The sequence below is a fragment of the Galeopterus variegatus genome, unplaced genomic scaffold (assembly GCF_000696425.1).
Source record: "Galeopterus variegatus unplaced genomic scaffold, G_variegatus-3.0.2 Scaffold1798, whole genome shotgun sequence".
In the NCBI taxonomy this organism is placed as follows: domain Eukaryota; kingdom Metazoa; phylum Chordata; class Mammalia; order Dermoptera; family Cynocephalidae; genus Galeopterus; species Galeopterus variegatus.
The window spans coordinates 31,673-53,701 of record NW_007727909.1 but is presented as its reverse complement, the minus strand read 5'-3'; the positions used below and the strand labels follow the sequence as shown (position 1 = coordinate 53,701).

At 43.8% G+C, this 22,029-nt stretch overlaps 1 protein-coding gene across 2 annotated transcripts in view; it reads left to right on the top strand.

Moving 5' to 3' along the window:
• DHRS7B (dehydrogenase/reductase (SDR family) member 7B) overlaps nucleotides 1-22,029 on the top strand; it is a 75,258-nt gene that overhangs the window by 34,862 nt on the left and 18,367 nt on the right. The window contains exons 1-3 of one of the 2 annotated variants that reach the window (XM_008579005.1): nucleotides 9,253-9,296; nucleotides 12,800-12,978; nucleotides 17,354-17,463. In XM_008579005.1, coding sequence (XP_008577227.1) covers nucleotides 9,253-9,296; nucleotides 12,800-12,978; nucleotides 17,354-17,463 — 333 coding nt within the window. Of the gene's footprint in view, nucleotides 1-9,252; nucleotides 9,297-12,799; nucleotides 12,979-17,353; nucleotides 17,464-22,029 lie in introns of those variants that run through there. The other variant, XM_008579006.1, reaches the window with a different exon arrangement.

Below are 22,029 nucleotides of genomic sequence, written 5' to 3'. Positions count from 1 at the left end.
AAAATGAAAAATTAATGTGTATTTAAAGTGGAGTTCATGCAAGCCAATTTTGAGCTTTTAATAAAAGAAAATGTTAAGCTTTTTTTTTTTTTGTCTTTTGTCTTTTTCCGTGTCCGGCAACGGACCGCAACCCTCAGTGTTGTCCCCGTACCGGACCGGGGACCGGCAACGGGATTGCAACCCTCGGGGTTGCTCCCGCGCCTCGCTCAGCCAGTGAGCGGGAACTGGTCTGTATGTGGGATCTGAACCCTCGGGCGGGAGCGCCGCCGCGCTTCCCAAGCAGCGCACTTATCCAGTGCGCCACCGGGCTGGCCCCTATATTTTAATTTTCTTCTCAACTTTTGTAAAAGTAATAAAATTGCATTAAAGCAATAATTGTTACATGGTTGAGTTTCTAACATGTTTAGACCTAATACGTGTGAGAATAAATTCACAAAGGAAGGAGGCAGTGCTAGAATGAGATGTGTGAAATGGAGATTATAAAGGGCTGCTGTTATTGGTGGTGATAAGGTGACATGTGTGACTGTGGGAGTAAGTGGCTGACTAGGGTGAAAAACAGGATATGGAGGACAGGAGGTCAAGGAACTAAGAGGCTAGGGTATCGGAAGGGGAACCCACATGAACAGAAAATCAAGAATTATGATGAGGGCACGTGCAGGAGAGAGTGACTGAGTGAAGAGCTAAAACTCTTTAAGTAATAGGGGCCGAGGGGGCTAACCAGGAGGAAAGTAGACGAGTATTATAAGGAGGAGCAGTTGGTGGTGGAGTCTGGCAGGACAGTCACAGCTGGGTGGCTTTAGGGAGGAGGAAGGGAAAACAGCAGTGAGGAGCAAAGATGACCCTACTGCACCTCTGAGCCATCCGATGAGGGGTGTGGGAGAGAAAACAGCCACCACCGCAGAGGGCTGCAGTGTCCTCAGGAGGAGCCAGACATTGTTGGAGCAGGGAGCAGAAAGCAGGAAGGTGAAGCGGCCATCCAGAGTAGAGGTTATAGATGCAGGGGATTTTGCTGATGACAGACCAAGAGGACCACAGGGTTTCAGAATGTGGGGAGGGGTGGGAGATGGGGTCAGAAAAGGGAGTGTACAGAGTGGTTTGGTGTTTGGGAGCTGGGGGATGTTCTAGGATACCTGAGCTGTCTGTGGTTGATGTAAACAGGGGTAAAGGGCATGATGAGGTTGGTCCCAGTGGTTTCCAGGCTGATGGAGGTGGTGATGTTGAGCACTGGGGTACGGCTGTGGGTGGGGGGCATTGGTGGGAGCTTCCACTGGACTGCTGACAGGCTGGAGAAGAGGTGATAACTCTGGCCCTGTGATGGAGGTCAGTAAATCAGCACTGGGGTACGGCTGTGGGTGGGGGGCATTGGTGGGAGCTTCCACTGGACTGCTGACAGAGGCTGGAGAAGAGGTGATAACTCTGGCCCTGTGATGGAGGTCAGTAAATCACCCTGGGATGGGCCTAGCGTGGCACATCCCCCTGGTAACCAACTGGAGAGACCCTCAGGGGCTTCAAACTTTAGTACCATTAAAATTATCACAGGAAGATATTAAGAGTCCAGGTTTCCAGGTCTCACCCCTTCTGGTGTTAGTGATTTCAAAGGTCTGGGCTGGGTGGTCCCTAGATCTGCATTTCAGCAGGTGTTTCTAATGCAGGTAGTGATTGGACTACATTGAACAAGGAGGCTCTGAGCCAACTAGTTTATGAAATATATCAGGAAGTGAGGCCTGGAAGAGGCTGATGATTTACTGTGCAGTCACCTGTCTCAGGTCCCACTTAGGGTCCAGATCAAGACCCCACCCACCATGCTGCCCCATGTAGATGCCACTATAACTTGACATTGTTCAATTTATTCCTGTTAGTTCTAGTTAGTAATATTTCTTTATTAGCTAATTTCATTATACAGGGTGATGCTTCTGGTAGAGTTGATTATATTCATTTTTTCTATCTCATTTGCGCAAAGTAAACATGAAATAGAAGTTATGGAAATGCTCAAAGATATGCACAAGTAAAATAGTACAGTGAACACCCAGCTCTAACAACTGTCAGCATTTTGCCATACTGGTAGGAAAGAAACTTAAATCATACATTTCCTGACTCAAATATTTGGTTTAAAAATGTGTTTGCTTTCACCTCATTCTGTGGCTAAAATTATTAATGCTTTCATGACCAGAGAAGGCTTTCCTATATGACAGCATATATTGACTTTCTAGTTTAAATGGAATTTTAAGAGATAGCCTTCATTGCCACTACATACTCTGACAAGAACTATGGTGAATGTGTTAAAGATTTTTTCAACTTATTATTTTTGCTTTTAATACATACTCCAGAATTTTCTAAATAGTTTTTATTTTTTAGCCTGAAATGGCTCTGTGAGAGAAATAAAGGGAGAAAAATTTATCTATGAAGAAAAATGGGAAATTTGGTAAATGGATGAAATAGTTTGACCACCTACTGTAGGCTTGTCCTGAAGAGACACAGCCATGTCCTCAGGGAAATATTTACTGGGATGCCTGGTAAAATAAAGTGATAGGGCACCTGCTAGGCTATTTTTAAATGAAAGCGTAGAAGCTGGCAATGACAAAACCCTCTGAGGTTACTATGGTTTCCTTCCCCATTAGCCCTTCCAGTATGTGGGCTTCCTTCATGTGTATTTTCTGGTGTTAAAATCAGTGCACTACAAGTTTAAAGGAGAATCATGAGAAAAACTTTCTTTCAAAAACTTCTTTAGAGTAAAAGGCATTTCCTAGCTAAGTTTCACAATAATGTTTTTCAGTTCTAAAAATATCTTGGAATTCAGGGTGAACCATCATCCTAGATAAATTACAGTAAGGCAGAATGTTTAAGAGAGAGACAGTGGACAGAGCCAGACAATTTACCCAAATCTATGAGGAACCAAAACAGTCATTTGTTAGAATTCAGAATAATCTGATTTCAACCGTGAGACTACTTGAAATTAAGCAACATTTAATGTTTAATTCTTTGTCAGTGACATATTTTTGTTCTGGGATGTGACTTGTTTGCTTCTATTTGTTTTAGTGATCTTTTGCTGAAATGAAGCTGCAGGAATGTTTCATTTTCTTATGGCAACTGGCAAGCAGTTGGGTTGCAAGTACTTTTGTTTCTCAGCCTTCTGGTTTGGGGCTTCTGCTCATTACTGAATGAGCATAGGCAAATAAAACAATTTAGCAGGGCCCCAGTTTTCTCTGTAATCTGAGGGGGTTGGATTAGATTATTTCCATGATTCGGTCTCATTCAACAAACATTTATGAAGTTCTCACCATATAGAAGGTAAGGAAGGCAGACAATGAAAGCCCAGATCCTCTTCTCAGAGGACTGCCGTCTAGGGAGGGAGGTGCTGTGGAGGGAAATCATCATGGTGCTTTGTGAACAGGGAGTGTGGTGAGGTGCAGAGGCTGCACTAACGAGCAGATGATGACACTGTCAGGGGTGGAGGTCAGGGTTGCTGGGAGGCTTGAAAGGCTTCAGGGAAGACATGATGCCCAAGAAGGACTTGCAGGTTGACAAGGAGTTATCAAGCTAACAGCAGGCAAGAACGAACCCCAGAGACCCAATTTTTCTTCTTCCCAATTACCAAAGCTCTTAAATTGTTATTATTTATTATTTCTTGAGCATCCTTGGTACCATTTAAAACACAGGTTTAATCTACATATTGAGTTAAATTTGAAAGGGATGGTTTTGGTACATTGTCAGGACACTGGGAGACAATTACTCTTGGAGTTTTTGTCAATTCTGTGTATTTGAGTTCTTGAGTCTTTGTGCAGAACACTCTACTATACTTTAGTGAACTAAGTTCACTTTAAAGAGCACATCAGAAACTAAAATTGGTTTTTGTTGTGCTTCTGTTCCTGCTGCAGATCTTCCTGCATCAGCTTGCTGTGAGGTGTTAATAATGAGTTCCCTTCCTTCTCCCACTCCGAATGCCCTCCATGAAGAAAATCCCATGAAACATTACAGGGCATTTTAGTGGAGGGAAAAGCAATACGAATGACCAGATTACTATATGCTTAAAATAGCATTGGTCTTTCATCTATAGCAGTTGCCTCATGGTAATTAAATGTTTGTTTACTGATAGTTCTCTTCACTGCCATAGTCCATAAGCACTGTGACATCAGGGCCTGGATCTTGCTTATTTCACCGATGTAGCCCCAGCCCCACATCCTTAGTGGGTACTCAATAAATATTTATTGGCTGACTGAAAGAAGGAATCCTTGGAATGATCACCCTCATGAAATATAGAGGGCCTTATGTTTTGTTTTGTTTTTTTTTCTTAAAAAGATGACCGGTCAGGGGATCTTAACCCTTGACTTGGTGTTGTCAGCACCACGCTCAGCCAGTGAGCGAACCGGCCATCCCTATATGGGATCCGAACCTGGGGCCTTGGTGTTATCAGCACCACACTCTCCCGAGTGAGCCACGGGCTGGCCCGAAGGGCCTTATGTTTTAAGTAAATGGAACATAATCGAAAAAGTACTGAATCAGAATTATTTCCATCAACTATAGACGTTTCCTTCAGGTTTTTAGGCAAATGATCTGACCGCCCCATCACTTCCTTTCTCCCACCTGCTGTCAGCATGTTGTATATGTTAATGGACATTTCATTTGTTTATCTTGTTTATTGTTTGTCTCTCCCATTGCTATGTCATCTCCATGAGGGAAGTAATTTTTTGTTGTTGTTGTTCACTGCACCCCAGAGCCTGGAACAGTTAGCACACAGTAGGTGCTCAGTAATATTTGTCAAATGAATCTATACTACAGCAGATATATTGGATAAGTATGCTCAATCTTGAATGCAAATATTGTGGATTGGTGTGCTTTATTCTTAAATTTCTGAAACTGATCTCCGTATACAGTTCCTATTAGATACTCGGGTATAGGCTCTAGCAGCTCCTTTAAACACACTGGTTTCCTGGCCTCATATTTACATTGAAACCTTGTTGGTCTTGTTGTTGTTGTTATGTGTAATTTTTAAAGGTGAAAATCTTAGGTTTAGGAGTTGCAAACCAACAGCAGCTCCTGGCCAGGTGCGTTTGTTTGCCAGCACAGTGGTTTGAATTGTTTTGACTTTGAATGAAATCTTCAGGCAAGACTTGCACTTCCGACAGCCTACCAGTCGATGTTGTTTTACACTGATTGTTTCTTCCATATCACAATTATAATCATTTAATTTTTGTGTTTCTTTGTTCGTTGTCAGTCTCCCCATGGAGGCTGTGAACACCATGAGGTCAGACAGCATGTCTACTTCATTCATTGCCATATACCCCAGTCCTAACCCAGGGCTTGGCAGGAGTTGAGAGGATGAGCTTATAACGTCCAGGACCTCAGATGATCCACAGGTGTGGATACAAAGAGGGTCGGTCTTTTTACTGAACATACTTAAACATGACTAATCCTGAAAGCTGCCAGCTTGGCTGCCATTGCTCAGAACATTTCTGTAATCCTCCCTGGGAATTGCCTTTTTTCAGTCAGGTTATGAGTCAACAGCACATTTGTTCAGGATGCCCACATTTGCAAAGTGCTCTCCAATGCATTTTCTCATTGGAGTGATCACCCTCATTTTGATATGAGGACACTTAGTCTCAGATAAAGAATAAACTTGCCTGTGTCAGTCCACGGCAGGGTGACCTTGATCTCTGCCACCCCATGCCGACTTGGTGCTTTTTCTGCTTCATCATCACAGTGAGTGCCTTGTCCAGTTTCTGACAAGGGGGTGCAGGGGGGTGTGGGTTGGGCCTCATGTGTTTTCTAGGAAAGAGGGTGAGATCATTCCAGCATCTTCCAATAATACTGAATTCACTTTAAAAAGCATATTAGAAACCAAAAAAATTTTAATGTGTGTTAGAGTATCTAGGTAGCTATAATAAGTGCTGTGTTTACAAACTGATAACCAAGACTTTGGGCCATAATCAACAGCCAGCCTCCTTGGTGTCCTGGAGCTCTGGAACTCTTCCTGTGCAGCTGTGCTACAGGGGCAGGGACAGGGGCTGGGCTTTGGCACCTCTCTTCCCACCCTCCCTGGCCAGGGTTGCTGGGAAGCGTGTGCTTGGCGTCTTACTGGAGAGCAGAGCTCACTTCAGCATGGTTGCTCTTCCCAGGATTGAACACTCAGGATCCAGATCTGAAATATCTTCCTGCCCTTCCGGTTTTGTTTTTACTAATGCCAGCCTGCACTCCTTTAAACCAGGTGCCCTTAGGCTGGCATCCCAAAATACACCCTGCAGGCCACTCATCTGTGGCTCGTTCCAGCATTCCATGGAGGGCCTGCTGACCTGAAGGTGTCCTCTGGCCTCTGGTCTAAGTCAGTCCACCCCAGGTCAAAAGACCAGAGAAGACACTGGTACCAGGACCCACCTTTGGCAAAGTAGCTGCCATTTGAGGTAGGATATTGTTCTTTCTTTCCAGTTGAAGACAGCCGTGGCTGCTGCTTCTCAGATGCTTGAAGACAAAGAAAAGCAGCTTTACTCTGTTTTTACTTTCTGAAAATAGATATAAGTTTTCAGATATATTTTCAGATATGGGTCATAAGCATAACCCATAGCTTATGTCACCTTAAATGAATCAGCTGATTAGAACTGGTTGTCAGTTAAGAAATTTAAGAGTAGGTGTAGGTTTGTGGGAACGGATCTTAACTGCTCTTGGTGATACTAAGCCACTCCTTGTCATATGATTTCAGTGTCCTGCCTTCCAGTTGGAACCCCTCTCTGCCCTTTAGCCTGATTTTCTTGTTACATGGCAAATTATTTCATGACTAATCATTCTTACAGACCTGAAATCATTCATTTTTAAACTTTGGAAGGTTTTCAGATCCCCTACTTTGATTCTCAGATGTGGCTGTTAATAGTTTAATTTCCATGTGTGGTTTCTGAGTAAATTCCAACAACCTATTTTTACTGATGATTCAGTTTTTTTTTTTAAATTGCTTGAGAGAAGGAGGGAATCTTAGGAACAACTTCCATCCGTGAAATGCAATAGAGAATTTTGGCCAAAGTACAAGGAATGGAATAGATGACATAAAGAGTGACATTTCTGTCTGAGTAAATTCCAACAACCTATTTTTACTGATGATTCAGTTTTTTTTTTTAAATTGCTTGAAAGAAGGAGGGAATCTTAGGAACAACTTCCATCCGTGAAATGCAATAGAGAATTTTGGCCAAAGTACAAGGAATGGAATAGATGACATAAAGGGTGACATTTCTGCTACTAAGCCACTCCTTGTCATATGATTTCAGTGTCCTGCCTTCCAGTTGGAACCCCTCTCTGCCCTTTAGCCTGATTTTCTTGTTACATGGCAAATTATTTCATGACTAATCATTCTTACAGACCTGAAATCATTCATTTTTAAACTTTGGAAGGTTTTCAGATCCCCTACTTTGATTCTCAGATGTGGCTGTTAATAGTTTAATTTCCATGTGTGGTTTCTGAGTAAATTCCAACAACCTATTTTTACTGATGATTCAGTTTTTTTTTTTAAATTGCTTGAGAGAAGGAGGGAATCTTAGGAACAACTTCCATCCGTGAAATGCAATAGAGAATTTTGGCCAAAGTACAAGGAATGGAATAGATGACATAAAGAGTGACATTTCTGTTCAAGAGTTGATTTCTTGGTGGTAATCTCATTTCTTATTTGAGTTTCTGGAAGTGCTTTAAAAGAACCTCGCAGTGGAAAATAAGGGAGCAGCTGAATTCCAAAATCACAGGGAGAACCCATGAACTCACTGGCTGCCTGGGCCCAAGAAACACTCACCCTTGAAGGGACTTTCCTGCCTTTACACTTTTTTTAACTTGGGTCTGGAGTTCATTAATCTTGTAATGTCTGAAAACACAAGCAGACAGCCTTAGTATGTGAACCCCTGAGCTCTCAATTCCTCATGCCAGTTTATGTGGCTCATTAGTGCAAGATCACACTTCATGTTTCTTACCTGTCAGTTAAGAGTGGACATCACCGTGAGTATACACATTACATCTTTAGGCAGTGTATCCTGTACTTCTAGGTGATGTGTGCTCTGTGGTTTCTTTTTGAGGGGGCATCACCTTCTTTCTTTTCTGACCTCACTCTCTCTCTCCCTGTGTACCTGTCCTGCTTTCTGCTATGGCTCATGGTGTCGCTGGTCAGGTTCTGTCTTTTCTTTCTATAAGTTAATCTCCAAAGGCTAGAAATCATGAGCAAGGTCTTTTTTCCACTCCCTTTTTATACCATCAGTCTTGTCCTCCTAGTCCATGACTTGGCCATTGTATTGTATTAGTCCATCTCTGTTGCTTATAACAAAATACCTTGGACTGGGGTACTTTATAAGAAAATGAAATTTATTTCTTACAGTTTCAGAGGCAGGGAAAGAACCATGCCCCTGACCACCAATATTAATCCATTCACTGTGGCACAGTCCTACAATCTAATCACCTCTTCAAGGCCCCACCTTTCAAATACCATAATAGGATTTCCCACCCTTAACAGCTACCATGGGGATTAAGTTTTTGGGGGACATTTAACCCAAGGCAGCCATATATCTAAAACTAGCATTTTGAAATAGCATCTGAAAATAAGCATTTTTGATAAAATGCATAACTTATAAACATGTTAATTTAAGTCCTTATATGCCATTTTCAAAGAAAACAGGTCTCCCGTTGACCTTGCTTTGTATAGGAGATTTATTGTCTAATCTGGAAATGTGGCCAGCTGGGACACAGTTCATTTTCTCCCCTTTGGAGCTGTTCCTTTTGCAGGGAAAAGGCCCCCAGACGCCACAGCACTGCAGTGGGGCCCTCTCTGTCTAGCTCTCATGGCCATCCTGACTGCCAAGGGTGAGACAGGAATTGGAACAGCTGTTTAAGAGCCCAGGGATGCCCATTGGTATAGCCGTGTGCATTGCAGACTGGAATAAAAGTTGGGAAGTCTTTAAGAATTTGAAAAACTCCTGGAAAGAATCAGAATTTCAAATATGAACAGCTTCACCTGGTCAGGAAAGTTATGCTAAAATTAAACCTGATTCTCAAATAAATGGTTTGGTTTGGGGTGTCTTCCCACCATCATCATCCTGAGTTAGCTGGGGAGAGTTAACACTGATTTTTAATTTATTTTGCATTCTGATGTTGTAATAACTTGCCAGATTGAATGCACATGTGCGCTGTCCCCACAGAAAGCCAGCTCGTGGGCAGAGGATGGATCCCATTAACCCTGCACCATATTTGCCTCAGGCAAAGTGGTCCCCAGGGCTGGGGGACCAAGGCTGGCCAGCGATGTTCTGTCAGGTGCTCAAGGAATCCCAGAAGTGTACAAGACGGTGTGTAACTTTCTCTTTTCTTCATGTCATAGATTGCTGGCTTGAGTTTTAATTATATCACATGAAAATGCAGTTTGTTGGGAGCTTTAATTGTCTTCCATTGGGGGCCTTACTGGGCTGGTTTATTTTCATCCTGCTCCTCCCTGGATGTGGAAAAAGAGTTGAGGGACATTTCAATACCTGTCTGCTTACTCCTTGCTGTGTGGCCTTAATCAGCACGTTTCTGACACAAAACTTGGGACACAGGATCCTGATGTCTTTGGACAAAGTTTTTTTTTTTCTTCTGTTTGTTAATTTAATTAAACTAAAGGGTTTATGAAGGTATACAAATTAAACTGCATTGAACTCTATTTGAATGAGTTAACTTTATCTGGAAAGAACCAGTGTTCATAAACTGGGGACCCTTTCAACCTTGGAAATCTCATTGGCATGACTCGAATTCCTGGGCCAGGAGCTTTGAGTTAGTCATGGATCATGATGCTGATGGCAGCTGTGTGCCCTCTGGAAAGAACCAGTGTTCATAAACTGGGGACCCTTTCAACCTTGGAAATCTCATTGGCATAACTCGAATTCCTGGGCCAGGAGCTTTGAGTTAGTCATGGATCATGATGCTGATGGCAGCTGTGTGCCCTGAGCACTTACCCGAGTCAGGGGTCATTTACACAGATTAATTCATCTAACCTAGTAACAAACCTGAGAATTGGATTCTCTCATACCCTCATCTTAGAGATGAGGACACTGAGGCCCAACAGTTAGGTTCCTTCCCCAGGCCGGCAAGTGACTGAGCCAGGGTGTGACCCCAGCCAGTCTGGCTCAAGTGTTCATCCTCATGACCCCTGCACTGCTGCTGCCTTACTGCAGTTAGTGTTTCTCAGGTGGTCTCTGGAACCTCTGGGTTTTGGGAGGCAACAGGCTGTGTGACTGGTGCTTGACTCCCACAGTCTTCAGTAGAGTTCTGGCTCAGCTCCAAGTTGTAGGTGTGAAATGTGGTGGACTCTGCAGAGTCATCTGCAGGGTCCCATGGGAGGAGTGTGCAGAGTGATTTCTACCCAGTGGAGCCAGAACTCCAAGAGGCTGGCCCCAGAGGCTGAGTCCTATCGTCCTTTCCTGAGCAGTGCCTCTACCCCTCTCCCACCCCACTGCTCATCCTGGGCATTGTCTAGGCCATAGGTCATTCTGGACAATGCAGGTGGTCCCACTGTGAGACCTGTCTGATATATGGACCTTGGGTTGCAGTGAGAAAAAGCTTTTCCCAAACAGCTATCCAGCTTAGTTGAAATCTATTCCCCCTTGGGCTGGCCTGTGGCTCACTTGGGAGAGTGTGGTGCTGACAATACCAAGTCAAGGGTTAAGATTCCCTTACCAGTCATCTTTATTAAAAAAAAAAAAAAAGAAATCTATTCCCTCCACCCCAAATTTATTACATGACCGTTCTTGGCTATACTTACCTCCAGGCCTACCTGTGCTTTCTATCAATTGCTGTAATTTTCTGGTAAGGTTATATCAACAAACTGGCAGTCATTCCTGCCACCCAGTAGCTATCCCTTCTGCCCCTGGGAAACCCTCTTACATCCCCATTTTTCAGAGACTGGACCCTGTGAAGGACCCCCGGCAGCACCTGTAGAAACCTGGAATGGCACAGGCACTGGTGCCTGCTCTAAACCTTTATTTTGTACTTCCTGGGTGCCAGACAAAGGATCCTTGGATCCTGCATCTCCTTGGGACTCGGCATGGCCTATAGGCTGGAACACCTGGCTGAACTTCCTGTTGGGGGCAGGATATGGTGCCAGTAATACCTGGGTGAAGAGCTTGGCACTTTAGATGCCACTTTAATTCCCAGTTCATCCAGTGTAGGTTTGGTGCAATGTAGGGTGAGGGAAGTGCACACAGTAGCCTAGAATTTTTCAGAAGTGGTCTAAGTGGCAGTTCATGGGAAACTAAAAAATATTGTTAATTTTTTTATAGTGATCAGGAATTTAGGTGTATTTGGAAAGCCTGATGAAAAATTAAATACTGAACTAGTTAACAGTTCAAGTTGGAGCAGAACCCTTTTATTTATTTACTTTATTATTATTATTATTTTTTGGCAGCTAGCCAGTATGGGGATCTGAATCCTTGACCTTGGTGTTATAATGGAGCAGAGCCCATTATAGGGGCAGGTTAACTTAGATCAGGACAGCCACACTGACCATGTACTCCAGGATCAAAGCAACTTAGTATGTTGGTGGATGCTGTTGGGAGTCTGCAGTGTTCCTGGCTTCACTCTGGCATCCACAGAGTTGCTGTCATCTTGGGAAAGGGCACGGAAATGTTTTTTTAAATATGTGGGGTTGAGGAAATGGTACATTTAGTAGGTGGTTGAGGGTTTTATATAGTTCTTCCCAAGTTGAGGAATAAAGTTTCAGGCTGGTTCACCAGAACTCTGTTCTTGGTTGCCAGCCTCTTCCTTCCTGAGAAGGATTACTGTGCTCATAACACGACAGTCCTGGAGGTAGACGGGAGGGGGACCTCTTGTCCAATAGACTCTGGCTCACTTGTCCAGTGGCCTTATGGGGCATTTCTTTCAAAGCAGTGAACATGATGTTGCTCCTCACTAGCTCATCGTTGATTTTCCTATAACTCTGTGTGTCTCCTCTCAGCTGTTGCTTTAGGCACAGGGGCATGGGTGAGTGACAAGGAATGGGGGAGACTCAGGGGAAATAGGGAAATAAAGGCCCATTGTGGAAAAAAACAGATGCGTTTCCTAAGAATTGACTGCACACTGTTGCACAAACATTCGTGTGGCCTCCTGATTTCGTCTGGCCGACGGAGGCTCACTGGGGAATGCTAAGCAGGAACATGCCACATGCCCGGCAGTGCAACATGCTTATCAGTCTGAGTCTGTACAGGCGCTTGGCACAGGGTAGCTCTGTCCTGCACTGAATTCCCTTTGGGTGTCTGTAAGACCTGTGGTCAGAAGTTCGTCTGTGGCCATTGCGGATGCCTTCCAGGGGCTGCCCCACTCAGAAATATCCATCCCCCAAGCGTCTGCTCGGAGGAGTATAAGAATTGGTATGATTTCCTTTTTCTTTTTCTTTTTTAAAAAATGTTCCTAGTTTCACAAATACTCAGGGACTGGAAATGATAATAGGCATTACTTAAGTTCCCCAAAACAGGTTTCCAAAGGAGAAACAGGTGGGCACTGATATGTTACCTCCTCCTGTAACACTCCTTGGGTAACTGAGTCCTAAGCTGAATGACAATCTCAGCTTGTTTTCTGAAGGTCGTCATGAGGCCTGTGGCTTTGCTGTCTGCTCATGTTAGTGCAGAGTGGGAGAAAACATGTTCCATGATGCTGAACTGCCAGCATAAAGTGCAAGGCCTGGAAAGGTATTTGCCAGCTCTCAGAGCTAAAGTCTGCAGAAGAGAGATGTGGGATTTGTATCAGACTAGCGGGGGAGCTTTGGCAAGTCCCCCAAGTTCTTCTACTTTGTTACTGGTTTATTTGGTTTTGGTTCTTCTAGGAAGAGTCTGCTGAAGGTGAGGGCCATGGACTTTATCACCTCTACAGCCATCCTGCCACTGCTGTTTGGCTGCGTGGGCATCTTCAGCCTCTTCCGGCTGCTGCAGTGGATGCGCATGAAGACCTATCTGAGGAATGTGGTGGTGGTGATTACAGGCGCCACCTCAGGCCTGGGGAAAGGTGGGTCTTGGCAGCAGTGCTGTCGGGGATGGGGTAAGCCAGCCAGGGATGAGGGCTCGGCTGCACAGGGACCCCTAGCACAGGTGCCTGACGTGGCAGCAGGAGATGCAAACAAGAGAAGCAGGCCAGATGTCACTGTCCTTGGTCCATATGGAAAAAGCAGGAGCTTAAGTGCAATGAGAAATGGCCCCTGACTGTCAGCGTCAGCATGGGGAGGCAAAAGCAAGTGACGAAGACTGTGGCAAACTGGAGGCTGTGTGCCCCCTCGAAGAGGCAGCCATACACAGCAGCAGCTGCTTGTGAAGTAGGGGATTTATGTGAAATCCCAAGTTTCAAGTGTTTTTACCTCCATGAGGGCCAAGTGAAACAGGCCTTTTCGTGGATTCTGCTGGTACCCCTGGTTCATGGCCTGGCACGCACCTTCCCCATACCTTCTCCTTCCTGGGGCTGGGCCTTGGCAGGGTTAGAGACAAGATAAGTTATGACTCAGCTGTTTCTCAATCAGGTTCTCCAACTGAGTTCCATTCAAGTTCAAGTAAACACCTTGAGCTTCTAAGTCCCAGGAATTATATGCTAGAGTCAGTCAAAACCCCCAACCCCCATTCCTTTCCTGGAAGCCCGTATAGACAAGTGGCAGAACTCCATCATTTTCCCTCCACACAAGTATATTGACTTTGGCAGCCTGGCTGATGGGCAAATGCAGGCCTGTCTCGTGGAACCCCCTGCCCTCTATCCTCTACATCTGCACATGCACACAGCATGCCAGCCACACCTGAGTGCAGTTCCATGGAGGAAGACTGGAAGTCCTTGTGGTAAACCCACCCGCTGCTGCACCTTTTGGTTGGTGATAGTACAGCACTGACTGGGCATCTGCTAGGTTCAAGGCTCTCGGCTAAGTGCTAGGACAAACAGATGAAAAACAGGGTCCCTTCCTTCAAGGAGTTCACAGTCTCCTGGAGAAAGGCAAGGATTTTATCTCAGTATATTGTCATTTCAGTAATGGATGTTCCCAGTTAGGCCTGGTTGGGGGGAAGGCACATTTATATGTCCTGGCTTGTGCTAAGCATTTTTGCATGCATTATATCACTGAACTCTCACAGCTAAGATTCAGAGAAGGTGTGATTTGTCCTAGGACTTCCAGCCAGAAAACTTAAAGCCAAGATTCAAACCCCCGTCTCTCTGCCTCCAGAACTCACAGTCTTAAGCTTCACAGGGGTTGGGGGAAGCGGGGGATGGTCAGGATGGCCATGTAAAAGGAAGGTGTGGGCCAGTAGGAGGGCATTCCAGATGGGGCCTAGAGGTGTAAGCAGCATGGTCATGCTGGGGGTTGTAAGCAGTTGGGTGCTGCACGAACACAAAGGAGCAGACGGGGCCTTGTCTGTTGGGTAAGTGTCTTGCTGTCAGCCAGGGGAGCCTGGGAAGGCTTTAGGAAGTGTGGATTCATTTGTATGCCACTATACATGTGAGTTGATGTCCCTGGAGGTGACACCACATCTGTCATTGGATATCCAGACCTTTGAAGGGACAGCTGCCTCCAGGCCGTTTGCCACTGGTCAGTCCTCTGGCCTTACTTGGCTACTATAAATACGGTAATCAGCAGCGGGAGGTGACACCACATCTGTCATTGGATATCCAGACCTTTGAAGGGACAGCTGCCTCCAGGCTGTTTGCCACTGGTCAGTCCTCTGGCCTTACTTGGCTACTATAAATACGGTAATCAGCAGCGACTTCTCTTGATCTCAGAGAGAAGCATTTTAAAAAAGTCCTTGAAGAGTATTTGAGAGCCAGCTCAGGTGGGACAGTGAATTGCAGGTGCCCCAATATGTGGATGATCGAGAAGGACATTGTCCTCTTTGTCATTTCTCGTATCCTCTCCTGACACCAACACTGTAAAGGGGAGAGAAAATGTAATCAAGAAAAACAAACCTCAGCAGTACAGCCCCACCCCCACCTTCATTCCTGGGAGGGCTTTGCCACTCTGCTGAGAAGGCCGGCAGGGATGTGCAGCTGTTAAGACTCCACATATACTAACTCATTTAAGTCCAGGGTGCGGAGAAACTGGCTGCAGCTCTCTTTGGGGTTTCTGCCCTTTGCTGGAATGAGCCAGTGAACAAACCAACAAAACCTCCTTCAAAGAAGATGGTGCAGCACATCTGAGAATGTATTGATTTAGTCTACTTATCTTGTCTTTCCAGAAAACTCTTATCTGAGCGTGTACAGCAAGGTGCTGGCCTGGGCATGTCACATGAAAGCTGTAGGAGGAGCTAAAGGAGAAGCTGTAGAGGTTTTGCACCATGACACAGACATTGAAGAACCTTTTCTCTTTGACCTCTCAGGACCTGTCAGAAGGCAAAATTACAACAAATTTAGTTAAAGATCTCAATTGGCTTTATTGCGATTCTAGAATTGGGCAACACGTCATTCCACAGAATAAGTGTTCCAGTGAGCCAGGCAGAGGAGGCTGAAGAACCAGAAACAAAGAACAGAAAGCGGATTGGTCATTTCAAAGTTACTTTTCTTATAAGGTGGGGGTAGGGAGACAGAACAATGGAAAAATAACTGATTATTTATTTAACTTCAGGTTACTTCAGGCTGTCCTTTTTGTGTAAGGATTAAAGCACAGGGAACTTCATTATCACGCCCATTGAAGATTTAAACTGGCCTATTTGGGAAATTGTGTGTTATACCTCTCTCTACAGATTTCTGGGAAGGTCAGACCACAGCTTAGTTTAGGTTTGGTGACAGGGAACTTAGCAGGAATGACTCCATTTTGATTTTTAGTGTGGTCTTTTGGGACCTAGTGCAGGAACTTAGTTCAAAATGATGGCCTCTGATAATTTTTATTTAAGAACCCTGAGTTCTGAAGGACACTGGCATTTCTTCTCCCCTCCTGTTTTGAATCCTTTTAAAAGCTTTAAAGAAGTTTGACACTTCCATGAGGGAAGGGCCATTCAGACGAGTATTACAATGCCCGAACCCTCTGACCTTCTCCCCTCCCAGCCCTGATCCCTCATCCCCTCCCAGCGTGGCTCCCACAGATAAAATGGCCCTATAAGGGCAGGCCTGTCCCTTCCATGAGCCAGGGGGTGACCAGGATGCCACTTGTTCACCTGGGCCTCTAAGATCAATATGGAACCATGTGAGTGGCTCAGTGCCTATATTGTGGTCAGCCAGGGTCCCTGAGGTGTCCTGTGCAGATCTGGTCTTGAGGGAGACTAGATCTCAGGTGAGTACAGGCAGGGTCTCTGTAAGCCCACCCCATTTCCATTTTCACAGTCAGTCAGTTTTTAGAACATTTTTAAAAGGCAGATTAGAAATACAAAAACAAAACAAACTTCTGTAGTGCTTTTTATCTACCACTATAATAAGTGATTACCTACTTTACCTCATTTAATGCCAGTCACCCCTGAATTAGGCATTATTTTTATCTGCATCTTAAAGAAGAGGAAAGTGAGAAACAAAGGTTATAACTTACTCAAGATTACAGAACCAGTGAGTTTGGGAGACAGAGTTGCCCACAGTAAGTCCAGCTCCAGTCCATGCTCTTGACCACTGGGCTGTATTCTTCTAAAAAGCTGTGAGTTTTCAGAGCAGTGGACATTTAGGTAGGACAGGTTTGGGGGGAGGTTAAGCAAAAAGCAAGAGACATCGCTCTCTGCCCCCCTCTCTGTCTTCCCAGAGATAAACAAGCCCCTCCTTCCCTCCTCCCCAACCCAGTTCTGAGGGTTTCACCTCCTGCCTCCAGGTGGCATTTTTTTCTGCCCCTTTCACACTTTGTCCTATTAACAGACCCCTCCCCATTAGCCACAGGAGATTTACATGTGACTCTTGCTGGGCTAATCCTAGTGATGTCGCCCCCACCCAAGTCCTTCCCTGTGATTTGGACATCAGAGGTAAGAGGAGACTGTCCTGTGTGGCAGGGGAGTTGTGTTGATATGAGCTTAGAACTGTCTACAGTCCCATCTCATGGAGAAGCCGGCCCAAGGGAATGATGCAGAGAAAGGCCCTGCAGCATCTGAGAGGGTTCCCTGCCTGATTAATCTTGCCAAGCTTCCTCAGCCGAGAAAACAGGAAGACGTTCAGGGCTAAATAGGAGTGCTATGGAAAGTTCTGAGCATAGTACTTAGCAAATCTGTCTGCAGCTCCTGCTATCCTCCTGCCTGTGGATGTCTGTCATGCCACTGGAGGTGAGCTCTGCACTGGGCCCTAACTTCTAGCTCCAAGCTGGTCCACAGCAGGAGCCAACACACATGTGTCAAGTGCACGAAGAAACAAACACGTACGTTGCAACACTGGGTGAATTTGAACTGAATTGTGTTGGAGAAAAATGGCATTGGATTTCCTCAGCTGTCAAAGTTCTTGTCTCTTCCTTTAGAATGTGCAAAAGTTTTCTACTCTGCGGGCTCTAAGCTGGTGCTCTGTGGCCGGAATGCGGAAGCCCTAGAAGAGCTCACCAGAGAACTCACTACTTCTCGTGCCACCAAGGTGAGCCCTGGGGTGTGGTTTCCTTGGGGAAGGGGTACAGTCCATCTTCAGTAGGCACCTGAGGAGATAGCGGCCCACTCCTGGGCTGCTGGGCTACAGGACATCCACGTGGTCACACTGTCCCAGAGAAGGCAGCAGGTGTTTACAGCAAGTTGCGCCTGTGGCCTGAGGAGGGAGAATTGTCCCACAGTTTGCATCCTTACGCCACCCCTGACTAGCACTCAAGTTGAGGAAGTTTCCTCTGGAGAGTGCTCTCCCCCTTCCTTTACCTGGCTAAGCTCCACTCATCTCTTGGTGGTGGGGTTGGTGATGAGTTTAAAAATTTTAATTGTAAAATATACGTAATATTTATAATTTTAACTGTTTGTAAGTGTACAGTTCAGTGGCGTTAGATACATTCACAATGTATGTGACTATTACCACTATGTATATATACCCAAAGCTTTTTCAACATCCCTAACAAAAATTCTGTTAAAAAAAATCTCCATTAAGAAATATCTTCCCCGTTCTCCCTTCTCCCAGCCCCTGGCAACCATCATTCTACTTTCTGTTTCTATGAATTTGACTACTGTAGGTACCCCATATAAGCGGAATCATGCAGTATTTGTTTTTCTGTGTATAGTAGTCAGTTTTCTGTTGCTTATAACAGAAAGCCTGAAACTGTGTAATTTATAAAGAAACAAAGTTTATTTCTTATAGTTCCGGAGGTTGGGAAGTTCATGGTCAGGGGGCACATCTGGTGAGGGCCTTCTTCTGGTTGAGAACTCTCTGCAGGGCCCCATGGCAACACAGGCTATCACGTAGCGAGTATGGAATGAGCAAGAGAGCTAACTTGCTCACTTGCTCTCCTTCTAAAGCCTTCAGAACCACTCTCTGATAACCCATTAAAGCATCAGTCTGTTATTCCATGAATGGATACGTCCATTCACAAGGGCATTGTCCTCACGATCCAACCACCTCTTAAAGACCCCACCTATCACCTTATTGGGGGTTAAGTTCCAAAATGAGCTTGGAGGAGCATTCAGAACACAGCACTGTGTCTGGCTTATTTCACTTAGCTTAATGTCCTCAATGTTCATCCATGCTATAGCATGTATCAGAATTTTCTTCCCTTTTAAGGCTGAATAATATTCCATTGTATGCATATACTACATTTTGTTGATCTGTTTATCTGTCGATGGACACTAGGGTTGTCCACCTTTTGGCTATCATGAATAATGCTGCTGTGAACACTGGTGTACAAGTATCTATTCAGGTCCCTGCTTTCAGTTCTTTTGGATACATACCTATGATACAGTAGTTCTGTTTAACATTTTGAGAAACCAACAAACTCTTTTTCACTGCAGCTCTGCCATTTTGCATTTTGTTCTGGTTTCTCCACTTCCTCCCCAACACTTGTTATTTTCTGGGGTTTTTTTTCCTAATTATACCCATCCTAGGAGGTATGAAGTGATAATATCTCATTGTAGTTTTGATTTGCATTTCCCTAATCACAAATGATGTTGAGCATCTTTTAATGTGCTTATTGGCCATTTATATATCTTTGGAGAAATATCCTCTGCCTGTTTTTTAATCAGGTTGTCTTTTGTTGTTGAGATTAGGAGTTCTTTATGTATTCTGGATATTAATCCCTTATGAGATATACGATTTGCAGTTGTATCTCCTATTCAACAGATTGTCTTGTCACTTTCTTGATATTATCCTTTGATACACAAGTCTTTAATTTTGATGAAGTCCAATTTATTTTCTTTTGTTTACCTGTGTTTTTGGTGTCATATCCATAAGGTTGTTGCCAAATCCAATGTCACGAAGATTTTCCCAAGTGTTTTCTGTGAGTTTTATATTTTTAACTCTTTGATGTTCTTTGATCCATTTGAGTTCATTTTTATGCAGGTATACTCTCGGAGACACTGTGGGTTTGGTTCCAGACCACCACAATAAAGTGAATATTGCAATAAAACCAATCACATGAATTTTTTGGTTTCCCAATGCATATAAAAGTTATGTTTACACTGTAGTGTAGTCTATTAAGTGTGCATACATTATGTCTAAAATAACAATGTATGTACCTTAATTTATAAACATTTTATTCCTAAAAAATGCTAATGATCATCTGAGCCTTCAGCGAGTTATAATCTTTTTGCTGGTAGAGGGTCTTGCCTCGAAGTTGATGGCTGCTGACTGATCAGAGTGGTGGTTGCTTATGGCTGGGGTGGCTGTGGCAATTTCTTAAAATAAGACAACAATGAAGTTTGACACACTGATTGACTCTTCCTTTCATGAAAGATTTTTCTGTAGCATGTGATGCTGTTTGATAGCATTTTACCCATGGTAGAACTTCTTTCCAAGTTGAAGTCAGTCTTCTCAAACCCTGCTTAGTTTATCAACTAAGTTTATTTAACATTCTAAATCCTTTGTTGTCATTTGAGCAATGTTCACAGCGTTTTCACCAGGAGTAGATTCCATCTTAAGAAACCACTTTCTTTGCTCATCTGTAAGAAGCAACTCCTCATCCATTGAAGTTTTATCATGAAATTGTGGCAGTTCATTCACATCTTCAGCCTCTGCTTCTAATTCTGGTTCTTTGCTATTTCTACCACATCTGCAGTTACCGCCTCCACTGAAGTCCTGAACCCCTCAAAGTCATCCATGAAGGTTGGAATCAACTTTTTCCAAACTGCTGTTAATGTTGATATTTTGACTTCTTGCCATGAATCATGAATGTTCTTAATGGCATCTAGAATGGTGAATTCTGTCCAGAAGGTTTTTCCATTTACTTTGCCCAAATCTATCAAAGGAATCACTGTCTATGGCAGCTATAGCCTTATGAAATGTATTTCTTAAATAATAAGACTTGGAAGTTGAAATTACTCCTTAATTCATGGGCTGCAGAAAGGATATTGTCTTAGCAGGCATGAAAACATTAATCTCCTTGTACATCTCCATCAGAGCTCTTGGGTGACTAGGTGCACTGTCAGTGTGCAGTAATATTTTGAAAGGAATCTTTTTTTCTGAGCAGTAGGTCTCAATAGTATTATTGAATAGTTAAAGTATTCAGTAAACCATACTGTAAACAGATGTGCTGTCAATCCAGGCTTTGTTGTTCCATTTACAGAGCACAGGCAGAGTAGATTTAACATCGTTCTTGAGAACCCTAGGATTTTCAGAATTTGTAAATGAGCATTGGCTTCAGCGTAAAGTCACCAGCTGCATTAGCCCTTAACAAGAGAGTCAGCCTGTCCTGTGAAGCTTTGAAGCCAGGCACTGATTTCTCCTCTCTAGCTACATGTTCTTCCAGTATAAGGCTGTTTTGTCTACGTTGAAAATCTGTTGTTCAGTGTAGCCATCTTCATCAGTGATCTTAGCCATATCTTCTGGATCACTTGCTGCAGCTTCTACATCAGCACAGCACTTGCTGCTTCACCTGGCACTTACTTTTATGCTTTGGGTCTAGCTTCTTTCCTTAAACCTCATGAACCAACCTCTGCTAGCTTCAAACTTTTCTTCTGCAGCTTTCTTATCTCTTAGCTGAAGAATTGAAGAGAGTCAGGTCCTCGCTCTGAATTAGGCTTTGGCTTAAGGAAATGCTGTGGCCAGTTTGATCTTTTATCCAGACCACTAAAACTTTCTCTGTGTCAGCATTAAGGCTGTTTTGCTTTCTTATCATTCTGTGTGTTTACTGGAATAGCACTTTTAATTTCCTTTAAGACCTTTTCCTTTGCATTCTTAATTTGTTACTCACAATACGGGCACAAGAGGCCTAGATTTCAGCCTTGGCGTTCTATATGCCTTCCTCACTAAGCTTCCTAGCTTCTTTAGAGGCCATTGTAGTTTTATTAATTGGCCTAATTTCAATATTGTTCTGTCTCAGGGAATAGGGAGGCCCAAAGAGAGGGAGAGAGAGGGAGAGAGTTGGCAGTTGGTGGAGCAGTCAGAATATACACAACATTTATGAATTAAGTTTGCCATTTTATATGTTCATGGCACCCCAAAATAATTACCATAGTAACATCAAAGATCACCATAACAGATACAATAACAGTTAAAAAGTTTGAAATATTGTGAAAATTACCAAAATTGACACAGAGACACAAAGTGAGCACACGCTGTTGGAAAAATGGCACTGATAGACTTGGTTGATATAAGTTGCCACAAACGTTCAATTTGTAAAAACGTAATATTTGTAAAATATAATAACGCAAAGTGCAATAAAACAAGGTATGCTTGTCTGTGGTATTAGATAGGGGTCCAACTTCACTCTTTTGCATGTGGATATCCAGTTTTCCCAGCACTATTTGTTGAAGACTGTCCTTTCCTCACTGACTGGACTTGGCACCCTTCTCAAAAATCAGTTGATCATATATGTGAGGGTATATTTCTTTATTCTGTTTCATTGGTCTATATGTCTGTGCCATGTCAGACCATACTGTTTTAGCTACTGTAGCTTTGTACAAGTTTCAAAATCAAGAAGTATGAGTCCTCCAACTATGTTATTTTTCAGATTGTTTTAGCTGTTCAGTGCCCATTGCAATCCTATATGACTTTTAGGATTTTTTTTTTTTTTTT